The 20,138-nt window shown below is 41.3% G+C and overlaps 1 protein-coding gene across 4 annotated transcripts in view; it reads right to left on the bottom strand.

Annotated features, from left to right (window-relative positions):
• The window catches only part of ERC2 (ELKS/RAB6-interacting/CAST family member 2), a 906,943-nt gene that overhangs the window by 638,071 nt on the left and 248,734 nt on the right, over positions 1-20,138 (bottom strand). For all 4 annotated transcript variants that reach the window (XM_059663256.1, XM_059663255.1, XM_059663257.1 and 1 more), the window contains exon 4: positions 4,130-4,204. In XM_059663256.1, coding sequence (XP_059519239.1) covers positions 4,130-4,204 — 75 coding nt within the window. The remainder of the gene's footprint in view (positions 1-4,129; positions 4,205-20,138) is intronic.

Genomic DNA, 20,138 nt, shown 5'->3' with positions numbered 1-20,138 from the left:
TGGTCATGTGACTGGAAAGCTAAACACCCACAATCCTCACTTCAATTGCCACAGAGACATTGTCACATGGAGACATTATGCCTCCAGCCTCTTAATCCACTTTAAGAACAAGTTCACCAGATCAAGTGTATTTTCTGCAACTTTCACTAAAACCATGACATCACTAGTATATGTCCCATTTGATAAATTCTGCTATTGTCAGTGCTAGGATAAAACTTGTTTTACTTGATGAATGAGTGCCATTCAATTCACAAGCAAAGGAGAACCTAGGGAACTCCACGCATTTTCTTTTCAGCCTGCGTTGCTAAGTGTGAGTGAGGTTCTATGCTTCTATGCCCTATCTCAGTAATTATTATTCTGGGGTTGATTGGGTTTTCTGCATTTTTTTTAAACATGGCTTTCTTCCTGTTCCTTCCCTCTGTGACTGTTGGAGCTGCTGCAGTCACTTTGTTCAGACAGGCGAAGAGGTTGTCTGAAAATAGAGCTCACATGAAGGAAGCCAAAACAAGAGATGGAATGAGAGAAAATGAGATCTGTCAATATCTCTTGAGCCCCTGGATCAAGCTGTGCTGGAAGCAATACTTCTGCTGTTTTGTGTTGTGGGGGTTTTTTTCCATTGATACGGGCCAATAAATTTCCTTTTGGCTTAAGCCATTTTGAATTAGATTTTCATTCATCTAAAAGTTCTGAGGAACAAAGAAAAAAATTTTGAGATTATCTGACAAGTACTGTCATTACTGTAATTCATTTCCCTTTAAAAAAAAAAGGGGGGGGGAGAATAACACTGGATACAGCTTTAGGGATGAACCCAAGAAAGTGAAACTTTGGGACATCATGTTTATTCCATGTCAAAATTACAATAAAAATAGATTAAAAACAATTCTTTCAAAAGACTTAGCATTAACAAAAGAAAAAAGAAGGTAAAAAGCCTTTTAGCTGCCCTTTTGATTGACAGTTCTCCATAAGAGCAGAAAAGAGGATCTTAGTAACAAAAATTTAGACACAAAAGCAAGAAAGAGAAAAGCACTGCAACATCCACAGGAAAACTAATTTTTCGGAGAAACACACACAGTGTTCTAACAGTGCAAACCAGGAACATACCTGCCAGACCAAATCGGGACCAAAATTAAAACTTGGAGCTCCCTGCAAGAAGATAAATCACAAATAACTTCAATTCATTCTGCTTCCCTTCATTTTCATTCAGGTGACCCTCCCTAGGCTCAGCTGGCCGGTAATAGATGTGATGGCTACCAATGGCCCTCCCCATGGTGTGCCCCACAGAGAAAGACCTTCACAACTCTACAAGGGCGAGGGGCACAGAGAGAGTCACTACACGTATGAGATTGTGGTTCTAAAGTGCTTGACTTCACAGATTTTCACAGTAAATACCTTTCTAGAGTTGATGCAAAGTATAAGGGTGGTGAAGATGAGAAGTCAGAAAGTCTCCCTCAGATTCACTAAGTAGCAAGGGATAAGTAGGAATAACTTCTAAGCCCTTACTTCACGCCACCTCCCTGAAACTACTGATCAATGTCCTCTTGGAAAATTCCCTTTAACTCCAGATTTTGCCAAGGCGCTATATATGACACTGATGTTTACCCGAAGGTGTTTAAGTTAAAACACAATCGGGTCTCAAATTCCACCCACCAGGATTAAGGGTCAGATCTATTTGATAGTCAACCCTATAGCTTATAAAGTATTGGTTTCCAATATTCCCTCCAATTTAAAAGGGATGTAATAAAAAAAAAATCAGATGAGATCACAGCCTCTATCACAAGCTACACACATGGCTGAGGAAATGACCCTCTACCAGCTGCCTCCATAATTCAATTTATGCATGTTGAGTAGATGCTAATGGGACTCAGACTTCTCCACTGACAAAACAGAAGGCTATACTTTGTAAGTAAGCAGGCATCCAAAAGACAACAGAAACACTCCAGGCCCGAGTCCCTGACAAATACATTGATCATCATTGTCCTTACAATGTGTTCTACAAATCAGGAGCATTGGCATCATCAGAGAAAAACTCCAGACTCAATTTACTGATAATATATGGATATAAATTTGCCCTAAAAAAATCATGTTTTTATGCCTACCCACCTAGATAGCCTAAACAAGTGTTTTTATTTATTATGTTTTTGTTTTCCAATAAAACATATGATGTTAAAAACAGTAAGCTAAAATCAAACAGATTTACTATTTATTAAAGTCACAAATAAGTACTAATTGTCTCTGTAGTGACCTCTACTAGAAAAATGCCCCCAGCACTGGAAGAGATGTCATTCCTGGCTTCTCAAAATAGTTTTGGGACACATTTGTTCATTTATTTTAAAAAAAACACACAATACTTTGGAAATAGATTTTATATGTACCCTCTTTCCCATTACTAATTGTGTGGATATAGGTGTGGAGGTGGGTAGAAAAGTGACTGACTGACTTTTTGCAATAAAATAAAATCTTTAAGCCCTAACCAGTTTGGCTTAGTGGATAGAGCGTCGGCCTGCAGACTGAGAGGTCCCAGGTTCGATTCCGGTCAAGGGCATGTATATTGGTTGCGGGCACATCCCCAGTAGAAGGTGTGCAGAAGGCAGCTGATCTATGTTTCTCATTGATGTTTCTAACTCTCTATCTCTCTTCCTTCCTCTCTGTAAAAAATCAATAAAATATATATTTTTAAAAATCTTTAAAATTATTTGTCTTTTCTTTCTTTCTTTTTCTCTCTCTCTTCCTTTATTTTTTTTTTCCTTATCAAAGTTTCAAGTTTGGTTCTAATGTGAAGTGAGGATGAAATCTCAGTTATGAACCAATCTCCCTCAGTTGTAGAGTAAGTTTCATTTCAAAATAAGTTAAAATTACATAAATTCAAAATGAACTGATAAGCCAAAATTAGCAATTATTTTTAATCTTACTGGCAGCTGGTCCCTTTGATTATATTTTTCAAACCAATTTGCTGCAAATGCATTATGAGTACCTTGACTCATCTAATCTTCGGGAGACATATAGTTTAAAAGCAAATGTTCATTATTTCCACAAAAATCTACTTGGATAAAGACACTGTCATTGACTGGAGGAAAAAAAAAAAGAGAATTGTACATGCCAAGAACTCAATGGTTCATATTAATTTATTTTTCCCTAGGACATGGGAATTTTTGGCAGACAATTCAAAATCATCTGCTATAAGAAAGACAGAGAAATCATTATCCTATCAGCAAACTTCATGATTCTCTTGCAGGCTGATGGTGACAGCAAACTCTTGAGTGTTAAACTCAAGTGTAAAATTACTAAATTGCAGACATTGTTGTTGCGGTGTTGTCATGGAGCAATTTAAATCAAGAATTACTTATTCTTAAGATAAATACTCTGTTTTCTTCTGGCAAAAACTGGAAGTAACAAGACTTTAAATTTCTAGATACTGACAAAGCAATTGGTTTTCATTTAGATCTGTTTCTTAATCATAAATCGTGATTTGGCCACCATCATTTACATCATTCTTCTTTAAATGCCCGGAATCCATCCAGGAGTATCTTTGATCCTTTTAAATAGCATATTTCTATGCTTCTACAGCTAAAGAGGATACCTGGAGAGGATTTTAAAAAGTATTACCTCCAAGCATGGTTAGGAGAAAATACTGGAGTATTTTCTTTGATAAGCAAAAAAAAAAAAAAAGTATTATTCTTGGATAAGCAAATTTTGCTAACAGCATCATGTAAATTATTTAATGACTCCATTGTATATAAAGCCAAATCTTAGTTTGTCAAGGTGTCTTTTCACTGCAATGTGAGTGGGAGGGGAAAATATTTTTTTCCAGGGTTAGAAATTTACTTTTAAAGCACACACAAAACATCCCTTAAGGGGAAAAGCATCAGCAATGCTCTGGAAAGGAACCCAGCTCCTTTCCGCTCCCCTGAGCCAAGGGATACTTGAGCCCTTTATTCTTTTGCTCAGAAAAGGAATCTTAAAAGGCCGAGAAATTAAATGTACCCAGGAAGGCAAAAGACCCAGAATAAAAGCACTGATCAGGGAGCCTAGAAAAAAAACACAACATTCATTTCCATGTTTGCTAGGCACCCATCAAGTTAGAACAAACTCCAGAGCCACAGCTTTTTTGACAAATGTGAACAGCTCCTACCTTCATCTCAATGACAGTCTGGAGAGCCTTCGTCTTGGCTGGCTCCGGCTGAAGTTGGCTTCTCCGGTGCAATTCCTGGGGAGGAACACGATAGAAATAAGCCTGACGGTTCATCCTCCTGTTACACCATGGCCTTTACACAGGTGCCACACAGCCCCCCGGGCACAGGTTTGCTGTGCACAGACATAAACAAGCCACAGGTGCCAATCCCCCCACCCTCCTTAGCATCCCTCCTGCTTGGAGCTGGAGTTCCGGTGAAAGGCTCCTGGCACATGCGCTATTTCTGAAACTTCCATCAATAATTAATGTCAACTGTGACAAAGCCAGCAAGTAATTATAGTCCAAATACTGTTCAACACTGGGGCTGTTGCCCAGCCATCAAATCATAATTTACTAAATTACATTGCTCTGTGCTCCCAATACAAACACAGCAAGAAAAACGGAGGAAAGAAAATGACTAACGTGGTTGCAAATCTGTTGCACGCATGGCATTTAGCTACTGAGGTAAGTTTGAAATGAGCAATTTAAAACCTTTCCAGGACAACTATGTCACTTTTTGGAGTGAACCGATCTGATGAAATCCTGTGAATCTCTTCCTTCCTAATTTACACTTTCAGTCCTTGTTCAAAATTACGTGTGTGTGTGTGTGTGTGTGTGTGTGTGTGTGAGAGAGAGAGAGAGAGAGAGAGAGAGAGAGAGAGAGAGAAAGAGAGAGAGAGAGAGAGAGAGAGAGATGTTTATGCGCGTGTGATGCCAATAAATTAAAATTGGTATTAATATCAACAGTGTTAGTGGGGAGGCAAATGGTTAAAGCCAGATGTAGGCTCAAGAACTTCTGGAATATGATGGCTATTTCTTTAGATTAAAAGCAAACAATATAATTGCAATTTTAAGCTTGAAGGCTTGCTTTTTCCATGCCTCTTCTCAAAAGAACGGTTCTATTAAGACTAAAAAATTGTCTTGGCAGAGGAGAAGAAATGAACAAGGTTGTTTTGTTCATGCTTTGATTTTCTTAGGAATGATTACTAACAGTTTTATGAGAGTAGCCAATGACAGGAGTAAACAAAAGTGCTCGCACATGTCTATGCTGCTAATACAAGTTACCGATGAAGTAATTCCATTAAGAATCATTTGACTTGCCCTAACTGGTTTGGCTCAGTGGATAGAGCGTCGGCCTGCAGACTGAAGGGTCCCAGGTTCAATTCCGGTCAAGGGCATGTACCTTGGTTGCGGGCACATCCCCAGTGGGGGGTGTGCAGGAGGCAGCTGATGGATGTTTCTCTCTCATCGATGTTTCTAACTCTCAATCCCTCTCCTTTCCTCTCTGTGAAAAAATCAATAAAATACATTTTTTTAAAAAGAATCATTTGACTTGTAAGTCACATGTAGACTAATTCCAAAAGTCTTATTTGCTTCCAGAAAACTCACTTAAAGTCAACATGGAATAGTTTTAGGCTTTTACATTCCATTGATCCACAAACATTGAAAAAAGAAAGAAAAAAGAAAGAAACAGCAACAACAACACACACAAAAACTTGGATATTGAAGAAAGAAAATCAACATAATTTCCAGCTTTTTCCAAGTACAGACATTAAAATTAAATCTACGTGCACCACTACCATCTATTATCATTGTCACTTCATAAAGAAAGAATAGATTGACATAAAAATTGTCAGAAGAACAGAATCCCACAATAAAAGACTGTCCTTCCTATGATAAGATAATATCCTATTTCCTTGTTCTTATTTGCCAGCAGCCCAAGAAAACCTGGTCATGCACCATCGTGCACATGTCCAGGGGCCAGCACTGCGGAACCACCACTGCAGCTCTGGACTGTAGCCATGGGGGCAAGGAAGGGAGCATATTTTCTTCTCAAAGTCATCACTAGCACAAACCAGCAAACCTGTGCAAAACTGTTTCTCAACCTCTAATTTAAGAAGAATTGGAATAGAATTTGTACTTCTTAATGATTCAAAATGGTCAGACATCAGTTAGGACATTTTTTCCCTCTAACATATCCCTAAAAGGGAGGGAGTCAAGTATTACTGAATCCACTTTATGATGGAGTCAAGATTCTGTCAGCACCCACCAGGACAACTTCAAGCTACCTAAGTGGTGTCACTGAATGCGGAATTGGGAAGAGGGGTGCAATAACACCCCACTGCATAGTATTTCCACTGTATGGACAGAATGGATAGAAGAACCTCAAGAGCATAGAAAATGGTAAAATATAACAAAAAATAGGGAAATGTGAGTTCTTAATACAAGTTCTTAAATTGTGATTTGGTATATTTAATTTGTAATATAGGTTGTTAAAACAAGTTTCCACTATTCAGTTATCATAGACTAGCACAATCCAGTTTCCAGCACACCGCTGGGTAAGTAGATTTTTACTTAGCCCTAAACATTCATTTCAAGATAACTGGAGAGATCACTGAACCAATAAAATCTCATTGATGAGAAAACGGAAAGTTAAGTCACTTGTCAGAATTGTTCCATAGTCAGTGGGAGAAGAAATATATTTCACAGGTCACTGATTCTGATACTGTTATGGGTGGGGAGCTCTCCATGTCTGCACCAGTTGACAGCAGAGGTGGACTTCTTGCAGTGTCATGAGAAAAGGAATTTTCTGAAATTCACGTGGGAGAATGAGTGGCATTTGTTTGCATTAAATTACATCCCTGCGCTTCCAAGGTCCCATTTCCCCTCCATCCCACCAAGGAAAAGGTCCTGTTTTGCTTTCAGCAGAGCTGGGATTAAAGCTGTTGTGCAGAGTTGCTGTTTCATGTTTACATGGTCCAATCCAGCATCAAGCTAGCTTAGCTTGTGGTTCCCACTGCAGTCCATCAGCCCGTCGCATGCGGAGTTTGCAGGACCACATGGCCATGAAGGGAACACAGGCAGGAGCAAAGCCAGAGGAACAAGAACACCAAGAGAGAAAACTCCTTCATCTGGGGGATTACGCATTCCCTAATTTCCTTGGGCTTGCAGTGGCCCCACCCCCTTGGCCAATTATCTCTGTTCCAGGTTAGATTAACAGGCACCTTCCCTACATCTCCCCAACCTTAGAGTGAATGCACTCATCTCCCCTTTGTTAGACACCTTTCCCCCAGTGATTTTCGGGGAATAGACCAGTGTTTCCCTCAAAAGTGTGAAGTTGCAGCTTCCTGGTAAAGCTGCCCAGATGGTATGCTTACAATGCCTGGCCTCCCTTTTGCCCATTTCCTATGATTAATAATTACCTAATTACAATGGTAACAATACCATGTGGCATCAAAAGCATCTTAACAAAGAAAGATGAAAATGAAATTCAGGACAATTTCATATCATAGCCAATCCCAGTTTCAAAATAAAAATCGTAAGATAATTTTAAGAGAGAGGTTAAGCTTTCATAAAACAAATAAAAATAACCAAGAAGCAACAAAGCACCACAACAAATAAAACCCATAAGGTAAAAGCATGTGCTGTTATAATTTCTGCCAAGCATAAAAACATTTTTTAGGGAAAATATGCACTAACAAAGCTAAACTTGTAGCAATAGTTTTACAAAAATGGAAACAGAGTTCTCTTCACTATAATTACACAAGTTCTGCTGTAATATAAACCAGCTCAGAATCCAGATTGGGCCCTTACCCTCTGTGTCACTCCATAACAAAGAAAATAACATCTCCAATTGCTGATGAATTATTATTTCCCTTTCTTAACTACACTACTTCGATCAGTCCTGACTTCATGGTTTCTGAGGACCACCTTAATTCCGAAGATGTCAGGCAAGTGACGACTGTAATCCACACGCAGACTTCATGGACTATCTCAAAGTCCCACCTCAGACATTTCATTCATCTCTGAGATTTGGAAACCTTAAAGTGCTCACTGTGACTGTAGCCAAGAGGACCAGTTGTCCACTAATGAAGATGCTCCTCTTCATTAATGTAGAGGAGCAATGTTCAACCTTTTCCATCTCATGGCACACATAAACTACCTACCAAAATGCTGCGGTACAAAATTATATAGGTATAATTTTGATTCATTCACACTGGAAGGCTATTGTTGTGTTGGCTGTTGTCATTTTTTTATTTGATAATCTAAGAAAAAAGAGTTCAGTGCCCCCTGACTAAACAGTCAGGTATTGTATGTTTTAAATATTCTTACGGCACACTGGTTGAAAATCGTTGGTGTAAAGTGGTTGGTAGGAAGCCTCATCACCACCATCCTTGTTTGGAGATGAGTTCTGTGACTTACTTCTGGCCAGTGGAATGTGGGTAGAAATGAAAAACTCAACTTCCATAAGTACCTCCTAGCACAAGCATGTCTAACTGGCGGCTTGTGGGTTTGTTTAAACGAGGCCTGTAGCCCGCAGCCACGAGTTTGACATGCTTGTCCTAGCCTATCTTCAACTCACCCATTTCCCTGTCTGCTGGCTAGAAGTAAAGGACTTCAAGACCCAAGAACGTGGCAGGACCTCAAGATAAAGGAGCCTGGGTTCCTGAAATGCCATCTGAAAAGGGTGCCGAGCACCCACATTGGATGGTGGTGTACATGAAAAATAAATTCCTACTAAGTTAGCCTATGCATATATGGAATGTTTCTGTGGAGATCCCAGCTCTCTCTCCCTTAACTACTGCAATAGCTACAAGGAGACATAATGCCAAATTAGCCCTCCATTGCGTGTTGCTTTTGAATCACCAACTGATTGTAATGTGTGAGTACTGGCCAAATTTTTCTAAAGAGACAGTAAGATACTTGGTGCTCCAACTATCCCTAACCATCTGAAAGATGGGCCCACTATGCACTGAACTTAAACAACTAAAGAGTTTCACCAGGGCATCTAGTATAGGTATGGGGGGTGTCCAAGATTTCAATGATTGTGGTAGTTTTTAAGTGACAGTGTGAAATCATCAAGAGTGGTGGTACTTATGGTTTTCTGAGTCACGGATCTCTGTGAGAATCAGATGGAAGGTGTAGATTCGCTTCAGTAATGGGCATAAAAGCCACACAGACAACACGGTGTATACGCTTTCAGCTGGTCCACAGGGCCCGGTCCAGCACTTGAGAAGTTTGTCACTAAACCAGACTGCAGGCTAAAAACCACTTATTCAGAGGAAAAAACACTGAATAGAGGATTGGGAATCAGGAGTCACAGTTCCAGACTGAGACCTTGGGCACACACAGCCCTCTCTGATCTGTAGAATAAGGAGCTTTATGAGTGGGTTGCTAATCACCCTTCCAGATCTGAGATCATCCAGACTGAATAGGCAGCTGCCTCTGAAATGCTGACTTTTGCCTGGTATTTTTAGTCACATCCATTCTGTTTTAAAAACAGAGTAAAAATAAAAGAAGTAAATTGGCAGCATCACAAAATTTAATATCTCACTGTAACACTGGTCCCCAGCTTATATATCCTATATAATAAAAGCCTAATATGCAAATCTACCAAACGGCGGAACAATCGGCGGACCAACTGGTCGCTATGATGCACACTGACCACCAGGGGGCAGATGCTCAATGCAGGAGCTGCCCCCAGCCTGCAGGCCCAGACCAGAAGCAGCAGCAAGGGGGAGGTAGGGAGGAGTGGGGGAGGGGGCGGTGAATGGGTGGTGCCAGGCCAGCCAAGGCGGGTGCCCGTGGGGGCCCCACTAGTCACCCCAAAGATCAGCCCTGATCGCCGGCCAGGCCTAGGGACCCTACCCATGCACGAATTTCATGCACTGGGTCTCTAGTTTTCCTATAATTTCATGATTAGTTTGGCCTTAACTGGTCTAAAAATGCCAGCTCCTCCAGGTGATCAGCATGGAAATATACCAAGAACCCAGAATTCTGAGCATGAAATCTCCAGTGGTTCATCGGGATGACATTTCTTGGCATTAATGAGCATCTGGAGTCTAGTGAGTTCATGTGGATGGACAATAGCTGCCAAGATGAGCCTGGCAGAATAATGTTTCACGCACCATACAGAGGAGGACAAATAGGAGATTTATAGTTGTAATAGATAACACAATAAATAATAAATAATAACACAAGAATACACTTGTGTAATCATAACTGCAAATCTACTTTGCCCACCCATACATTTCTTCAATAGACCAAAAAAAATAATAATAATAATCAAAACTTAACTCTGGTCTTTCCAAATTACTTTTCCAGTAATCTGCCACTGTGTAACAAACCACTTAGCGGTGTCAAACCACCTCCACTTTATTATGCTCAGGAATTCTGCACCAGGAATTCACAAAGGACAAGGCAGGAAAAGCTTGTCTCTACAGCATGATGTCAGGAGGCTGGAAGAGTGAGGGCGTGTGGGTCCATTTCCAAGATGGTTTCTTCACTCATTTGCCTGATGCCTTGGATGGAAAATGTCTTGAAGGTTTGAATTAGCTGGAATTGTCAATCCAAATATGGCTCTCCCTGTGGCCTGGGCTTTCTCATGGCATGGCTGCCTCAGGATAATCCAATCTCTTTGAGCGTACAAATTCCAAAAGCAAATGTTCCAGCAAATAAGCCAGAGACTGCATGGCCTTTTATGACCTAACCTCAGAAGTCCCATAGCATCACTTCCACAATGCTCTGCTGGTTGAAGCAGTCATGAGTCTGCACAAATTCCAGGGAAGAGTACCAAACAATGTGAAGACATATTTTAAAACTGCCACCATTAAGGAACAAAACCAACTGGAGAAACCAACGAAAATGTAATACTATAATCCCAAACATTAATTCACATCAATTTTAAGATATGGCGGATTCATATATTCAAATAATAATTTGATGCAGCGGGTACAGGAGATACAGCTGTGAACCAAATAGACAAATATCCCAGCCCTCATGGGGTTTCATTTCAAATTCCAATGGAAGAAAGGCACAATAATTTTAAAAAGGAGACCAGCCCTGACTGGTTTGGCTCAGTGGATAGAGGGTCGGCCTGCAGACTGAAGGGTCCCAGGTTCGACTCCGGTCAAGGGCATGTACCTTGGTTGCAGGCACATCCCCAGTAAGGGGTGTGCAGGAGGCAGTTGATCGATGTTTCTCTCATCGATGTTTCTAACTCTCTATCCCTCTCCCTTCCTCTCTGTGAAAAACCAATAAAATGTATTTTAAAAAAATAAATAAAAATAAAAAGGAGACCAAACCAGTTTCTCATAGTGTTATAAAGGAAAATAAGTCAGAAAGGTGGAACAGAACATGTTGGGGGGTTGGGACAAATTGCAATTTTTAAATAGGGTGATTGGGGAAAGCTTCATAGGAAAGTGACATTTGAGCCAAGAGCTAAAGGAAATGAGGGAAACAGTTGTGCAGATATTCCAGGCAGAAGGAACAGCAAATGCTTAAGTGTCTGGCTAGAGCTGCATAAGGGATGGGAAAGTAAGTCAGAGAAGTTCGGGGATGGGGAATAACAGAAAGAGGGGTCCTACACTTGGAGTCCATTGTAAGAACACTGGTTTCACCCTGAGAAAACTGGGAAGCCACTGGAAGGCTGTGAGCAAAACAAAGCAAAACAAAAACAAAAACATCATGATATGATACACTTTCTTAAATGGTTATTCCAGCTGCTGAATTGCAATGTGGTCTGGGGTTGGCTGGAGGAAAAATTGGGAAGGTGGTAAGAGCAGAACTATGGGGGCTAGGAAGAAGCTATTAGAATAACCCCAATGATAGAATGTTGGACCAGGGTGACAGTGGAGGCTATGAGAGGAGTTAGAGTTTGGATACCTGTTGAAGGTGAGGCTGACCTGACTTCCTGACAGATTGCCTGCCAACTAGAGAAAGAGAAAAGTAAAGACTTCTAGACTTCCAGGAGTCTATTCCAAACAGAAAGAATGGAGGTGGAATACAAAGACAGGGAAGACTGGGGAGGAGAAGTGGGAGTTATGGAAACCAAGAGTTTGGTTTTGCATGTGTGAAGTTTGTGATGCTATTAAGCATCTAAGTGGAGGTGTTAAGTAGGAGGTTGAATAGATGAATCTTCATTTGAAGGGAGAAGAGCTACAATTGCAAATCTGAGTGAATAGATAGCATTTAAAGCAGAGAGCCTAGATAAGATCAACTAGGAACTGAGCATAGAGAGAAGTCAGAGGACTGAGCTCAGGGGCAATCCAACATTAGGGGTAGGAGAAGTGAGGAGGAAGCAGCAAAAGAAGCTGAGAAGGAATAGCCAGTGGGGTACGAGGAGGACCAGGACTGTAGCATCATGGAACTCAAAAGTGAAGATAATGAGTCTAGGATACATGAGTGACCACCTAAGCAATTGCTACAGAGAGGTTAATAGAATGAGGCCAAAGGATTAACCACAGGACTTGGCAACATGCGGGTTATTAGTAACCTCATTAGTAACCTTGACTAGCAATTTCGGTAGATAGTATGAGTGAACGTTTGACTGGAATGTGCTGTGGGAAAATGGAAGAAGAGAAGAAACTTAGGCTACTATATTTCTGCAGATTTAACTGATCATTTCTTTTATCAAAATTCTTTAAGATTTGTACACCCGTGTTCATAGTGTTAACACAAAAGCCATAAGATGGAAGCAAGTGAAATGTCTATGAACAGATAGACGGATACACAAAATGTGGTATATAAATACAATAGAATATTAGCCTTAAAAAGGAAGGAAATTTTAACATCTGCTACAATATGAATGCACCTTGAGGGCATTATGCTTAGTGATATAAATCAGTCACAAAACACACATAGTGTACCTGTATAATCTTACTTAACTGAGGTATATTGAGTCATCAAACTCATAGAAACAGAAAGTAGAATGGTCATTGCCAGGGACTGAGGTTTAGGGGAGAAACAGCAAGTTGTTGTTTGTTAGATGGAAAAAATTCTAGAGATTGGTTGCAAAGCAATGTGAATATACTTAAGATTATTGAACTGCACACTTAAAAATGGTTAAGATGGCAAATTTTATGTTGTGTGTGTTTTACCACAATTTAAAAGAAAGCATAAACTTAACAGAAAGTGTTGAAGTTCAACAACTTTTTTCATTGCCATTCTTTCAGAGACTATCTTCTTAAAGTTGGTGTCTTTCTCGTGCGTGTTTTGTGCTTTTTACATATGTATGTCCTTGTAAGTGGTATAAATCTAACAATAGAGTGCATTGTTTTTTCATTTACATAAATGTCAGCCACCCATATTGCACTAAGCTTTTGCATTTTGGTTTTGACCTCAACAATATTTATGTTTTCAGAATTTGTCTATGTAAATAAGTGCTTCTTACTCTTCTTTTTTCCATTACAAACCATGTTACAATAAAACTCCTAGACATGGGAAAACCCTGTTTTAGGTATCTTTATACTCTTAAATTCACAAGAATTCTAATCTTTTCTAGAACAATCTGTTTCTTCTGTTTGGAATAATCCTCTACCCTTTTATTCTCTTTTGTCTATAGAGGTCAGCAAACCATAGCTCATGGGCCAGATCCAGCCTACCATCTATTTCGGCAAATAAACTTTTATTGAAATACTGCTTGCCCATTCACTTACTTATTGTTGATGGCTGCTTCCATGCTACCATAGCAGAGTTGAATACTTTGACAGAGACCATATGGCCTCGCATATGGCCTTTTAGACAAACAGTTATCAACCCTGGTTTAGACTACCTTCAATACTCATCCTAGTCATGGGGAAAAAACACCAGTTCCTAATGCAGGTGAGCTATGTCCACAGATCCTCTGACATTCCCATTATAAGGTGAAGCCTAAATAGCTTCTCCTTAACCGTGGCCTGCACTTAGTAACTTACTTCTAATAAATAGAATAGGGTCGAAGTGAAATGTGTGACGCTGAGACTTGGTCATAAAAGACATTATGGTTTCCTTCTTGATCACATTCTTGGATTACATGCTCTGGGGGAAGCCAGCTGCCCATCATGAGGACACTCAAGCTGCCGTATGAAGAGGCAATGGCATGAAACTGGGGCCTCCTAGGAACAGCGAAGTGAATGAGCCATTACGGAAGTGGATCTTCCAGATCCAGCCAAGCCTCCAGGTGCTTGCAGCCCTGCCCAGCAGCGTGACTGCACCTCATGAGGGACTCTGGGCCAAAGCCATCCAGGTGAATGACTCCTTCTTTCCTGACCCACAGAATCTATAAGATAGTAAGTTATTTTAAGCCACTAAGTGTTTGTGGTAACAGGTTATGAAGCAATAGATTACAAATATGTCACAGAAAGGCTATTAGCTGACCCTCCAGACTAATCTACATGCCACACACTCATATACACTCATAGCATTGTGTACTCTCCTTCATGTCATTGACTATGACTGTAATTTTACGACGATTTATAAAATTAATGACTCAAGTCCATGTTTGCCAGTGAGTGGCAAACTTCATGAGCATAGGGACTCTGTATGTCTATTATATTTCCAGTAACCAATATATTACCTGCCAAGCATAAGAACTCAATAAATACTGATTAATTGAATGACACAGTACAAATAACATTGTATTCATAGGCCTAAAAGTTTATCGCTTTTGATTGAAAGGAGTCTGTTCTGAAGGATGATAATAGCTAATAGTTACTTATACACTGCTATGTTGTACTTAGCACTCTTCTAAGCACTTTATAAATATTAAAATATTTAATCCTCACATTAACCAGCTTAGGCAGGTATTAATATCAACACCATTTTTCACTCACAGAAACAGAGGCATAGAGAAGTTAGTGACTTGCTCAGTCCAATGCATTGCACTGCTGGGAATCACCCCAAGAAGTCTAGTTCCAAGGTCTCTGCTCCCAGCCACCATACTACACTGCCCATTTTCAGCACTTGGCTTTGATTGGATATTTGAAATTGACACCAACATCTCTATTGATCTCTTTCGTTATATAGTCATCTCCTTATTTCTCCTTTGATTCAATCTCCCATTTCTCTATTCCCATCAGCTCTCTAAAAGCTCAGAACTTTCTCTGACTGGAGGCAGCAGGGAGAGGCGGCAGATGGGGAGTCAGAGAGATCCTAAGCATGAACAGAACTGCTGTGCCACTACCGGTTCTGAGATGTAGGGGTCATGGGCAAGGTCCAGAGGTGGCCGCTAGGGGTTAGACCAGCTGTGGGCAAACTACGGCCCTCGGGCCGTAGAAATGAATAAAACTAAAAAAAAAAAAAAAAAAAAAACGTATCCTTTTTTTTTTTTTTTTTTTTTTTTTATTGCTTAAAGTATTACAAAGGGTATTACATATGTATCCATTTTATCCCCCCGCCCTAGACAGTCCCCTAGCCTCCCCTATCACCCAGTGTCTTATGTCCATTGGTTATGCTTATATGCATGCATACAAGTCCTTTAGTTGATCTCTTACCCCACTACCTCCTGCCCCCCAACCCTCCCCGGCCTTCCCGCTGCAGTTTGACAATCTGTTTGAGGCAGCTCTGCCTCTGTATCTATTATTGTTCAAAAGTTTATAATGGTCTCTATTGTCCTTTTATGTAATGATGTTTACTTTGAATTTATATTAGTTCACACAAACACTCCATCCATGCTTTTGTTCCGGCCCTCCGGTCCAGTTTAAGAACCCATTGTGGCCCTTGAGTCAAAAAGTTTGCCCACCCCTGGGTTAGAGGTATTGGGGATCTCAGTCCTACAAATTCAAGGAACTGGATTCAACCAACAACCTAGGTGAGCTTGGAAGCAGATTGATCTCAAGTCTCTAGAAAGGAACACAGCCCTAACAGCACCTTGATTCTGGCCTCATGAGACTCAAAGCAAAGGAAACAATTAGCAGTGCTATACCAGGACTTCTGGCCTGTGAGCTAATAAATGTGTTGTTCTAAGCTGCTAAACATGTGGTCATTGGTTACGGCAGTCATAGAAAACTTTCATAGGTTGGTTAATCTTTCACTAACCTTTGGACTATGCTGTTAGCGTTCTACACTGAAGCAAATACATGCCCTGAAGTTTCTATACACTGACCTTGGTTCTACTCATTCAAGGACAAATGAACAAATCAGGTCTCTCTCCTCTGGTGACAACTTCCTGATCCAAAATCTTTCTTACTCAAGTCCAGCTCTGGCCGTGGTCTTATATGGCACGGTGCCAGCTACCTCAGTGGTATCCAGGCCACTTACTTTAGTCCACCTCTATGACTTAGGTCAGATTCCTGAGAAGCAGAGTCTGAGACAGGGCTTTTATGCAGAGAAGTTAAGCAAGGATGTTGTTGTATAGGAAACCGAACCAGAGCCCGAGCCTGCAGGAAGCTAGGAAGTAAGCTGTGCTGCAGAGTCTGTCCCACTGAGTCAAGGGAGCCTGACTTCTGTACCCCTGCTCCAGTCAGGCACCACTTAAGGGTGGCCCTGGCACTTCTGAGGGGGAGGGGAAAGTTTGTCATCTCCAGCTACCCAAACGCACACCTCCAGTAAAGATCACAAGTGTGAGTCATTGGCAACAGCACCCACAGCCACTGGAAGATGGGCTTACCTGCCCAGTGATGGGATGCCAGGGGGCCTGAGCCAGGCAAAATTAGCATCTGCTGGAGCTCATGGTTCAGAGGTTGTGCACAGAACTCCTGGTTTGGTCTAAATAGTCATGGAGTGGGGCAGGTTGGATTCCATTTTTCTTATTCTAGATAAGTGAGTTTAAAACTTTTATTTTAGCAGTATACATTTGTTTTGTTCCCAAACAAAAGCCTACATCACACACACACACACACACACACACACACACACACACACACACACACACTCTTACTTGATAAAACTAATTGATCATCTATGCTGCAGACACTGTGGTAGCTCCTTTACATAGGCAGGAAATAAAACAGATTGGTCCCTGTCTGGTAGGAAGGGCATCAGAAATATGTAAAGAAAGAAATTAAAAATGACAAATGTATACAGATGATAAATGCTGTGGATGCTGAATACTGAGGTGGAGATAATGGGGGAAGGATACGGTCAGCCTCCTGAACATGTGCTTAAATTTCTAATTGTCTAGTTCTGAACTGCAATATCAATTAAGGTACTTTATTTTTTCCTGTTATCATCCCCTTCACTTTATTTTTTTAGTGATTTGACGTTTATATTCCTTAAAATGTGACCACCACAATAAGTCTAGTAACCATATGTCACCATACAAGGTTATTACAAAAATATTGGCTATTTTCTCTATCTGCACATTACAACCCTGCAACTTCTTTTTTTTATCATGGGGGATTTGTACTTCTTATTCCCCTTTACATAGGGAAGAAATTTTCATCATCCCCCTCCCCTCTGGCAACCCTCAGTTTTTCTCTATATCTATGAGTCTGTTTCTGTTTTGTTTTATTTGTTCATTTGTTTGTTTCTCTAGATCCCACATATAAGTGAAATCATACGGTGTTTGTCTTTCTCTGACTTATTTCACTTAGCCCCTTAACTTTAATCTAGCATTTGGGAAGGCCTCCCAGAGAGTCTGACATTCAGCCAAGGCCTGAACAATGAGCAGACACTGGCCATGCGGACACTGTGGGGAGAGTGTTCCAGGGAGCGGGAACAAAGAAGTGGGAAAAAGTGGATCTGCTAAGGGAGGGAAGGGGAAGAAAGGCTTTGAGACCCCCTCACTCAGGCCACTGCAGACACCCCTGAGGTACCTCATGGGAATCCCAGGGTCCTCAGAAACCCGTATGAGAACCATCATCATGGGGGTCATACTTCTAGTGCCAGATTCTAAAACCAGGTTGAAGTAAGTCACTGGTTTTCTGTCCAGTTGCCCTCAGGGCCACCCAACCATCATTCCATGTTTCTGGGTCTTTACACACTTTTCCTCACGACCCTTTCTCTCTCCAAGCCTTGGAGAAGGTGTGGGAAAGAAAGGGCCCGGCAGCTTCACAGCTCCAGCCAGAGGGCCCACTTTGGAGATGCCAGCAGGGGGTGGCATATGAATCAGTGCTGTTCCCTGCACACCCCCACAGCCCAGATGGCTGCACATCGCAGGAGCAGAGGGTGGCGCCCACACAGATGACTCTCTGGCTGAAGACACACCACACTTTTGACCATGAGGGAACAAACACTCTGTGGCAATGTGGTGACATTTTTACAGAAAAGGGCACGGTCTTTCTTTTGCTCTCTTTACCATCTGCAGTGAAACCTCAGAGTGTAAAATAGTGAGGGCTCACAGCAGTGGAAAGCAGCTCATGGGAATGAGCTGGTGCAGTGCCTCACTCACAGCAGAAACTCTTTCCTATCTCTGATGTGGGGCACTGAGCTGAAGCTTGAACAACTTCAGATCTGGAGGGACACACCTCCACAAAGCAATGCTGTGAGTTGGAAAAGTTCTCTCCTTGACCAAAAATATGCTCCCTCTAACTCTCCTCCATTTGGTCTGCTTTTTTTCATTACACAGAATTAAATAATAACACTCACCTGACCATTCATGGAAGTCTGGCCATGGCTTAAACATTGTGCTAAGTGCTTGAATGAAATATTTCATCTAATTCTCACCCTAAACTTGGGAGGCAAGCACAAATCTTATCTCTACTTATCACAAGGAACCTAAACCCCAGGTCCCAGGAGCAAGAGCAGGGGAATCTGAAGCCAGGTACTAGACCTGAGGAGCTATCTGGGGACAGCTCTGAGTTGCTATCTAGCCCTGCAGCACAGGGCACACCCTCCAGCACACAGCTGAAACAAGAGCACCTAGCATCCACTGCCAACTGCTTCTCTATGCCTGAGCCAGTTTAGGTCCTCTTCATGGGCCCTCTCACACAATCCTCATTTTACAGATGAGGGGATTAAGGCCCAGTGAGGTGAAATGATTAAGTGAAATGAATGGATGGATGGATGAATAGATGGACAGATGAAATAAGTTCACATCATGGTCTCAAACCAAAGGCAGAAACCATTTCCTAAGAAGCTTCATATCACCCTCCAATCTTTCCCCAACACTAACTTCCCCAAATGCCCCTCCTCCATTGCAGTCATGCTGATCCAGCCACACTTGCCCAACACAGTCCCCAGGCCATCCGTTCTACTGCCTTCTTTCATTCACTGCAGTCTCTCAATGACCCAGGTCAAATCCCATCTGCTGCAGGGGGCTACACACACACACACACACACACACACACACACACACACACACACCCCTCCCTTGTCCTCCTACTCTTTGCCTTTATTTCCATTAGAATTCTGATAACAATAGCCAACATTTTAGAGTAGTTTCCATGTACCAGGTACTATGCTAAAGTATAGACTTTCTGTTTCCTTCAATCTTCCCAATTCTCTCCATTTCATAGGCAAGGAAACTGAAGAACTAACTGGCCTAAAATAATACAGTTCAGATTTAATCTCTAGCCTGTGTGCTAAGTCATTATTACCCAGCTCTTTCCAATATTATGAATGCATGACTATGTGTACATTTTCCATGGGGGCCCTGGGAGGGTGAGGCAGGATGTGGCATTCAATCCCTAACATATTCCACAGTGCCTGCCCACTGTTGACACTCACCCCCGCTCGCTAAGCCTGGTTGACTTCCTTAAACTCCTTCTGTGTTTAAAATGAGGTTAATATTGCCCAACCAACATGGTTCAGTGGTTGAGCATTGACCTATGAACCAGCAGTGTTGAACTAAGAACCAGGAGGTCATGGTTTGATTCCCAGTCAAGGCTCGATCCCCAATAAGGGGGTTGGGGGTGGGAGAGAGCGGGGAAGGCCCCTGCAAAAGGCAGCCGATCAATGATTCTCTCTCATCATTGGTGTTTCTATCTCTCTCTCCCTCTCCCTTCCTCTCTGAAATCAATAAAAATATATTTTTTAAATGAGTTAATATTTGGAACAGGGCCTGGCACATGGTTAGCATGAAATAATATGCCTAAACAAACAAACAAACAAATTATGTGAGATGTTACACATAATTTCACTTATCTTCTATCCATTTATGTCTACTCAATGTTGTTCCAGGAGACTTAAGGCAATGTTATCCCTTATACTAATGCTTGAGGGCACATTGTTATCCCCATCTAACAACTGAGAAAACTGAGGATCAGAGAATTCATGAACGTTTGCACAAGTCAAGGAGCTAGTGAGCAGCTGAGACAATTTGAACTAAGGC

Source organism: Myotis daubentonii, chromosome 14 (genome assembly GCF_963259705.1).
Source record: "Myotis daubentonii chromosome 14, mMyoDau2.1, whole genome shotgun sequence".
Taxonomy (NCBI): domain Eukaryota; kingdom Metazoa; phylum Chordata; class Mammalia; order Chiroptera; family Vespertilionidae; genus Myotis; species Myotis daubentonii.
This window is presented reverse-complemented; position numbering and strand designations above follow the sequence as displayed.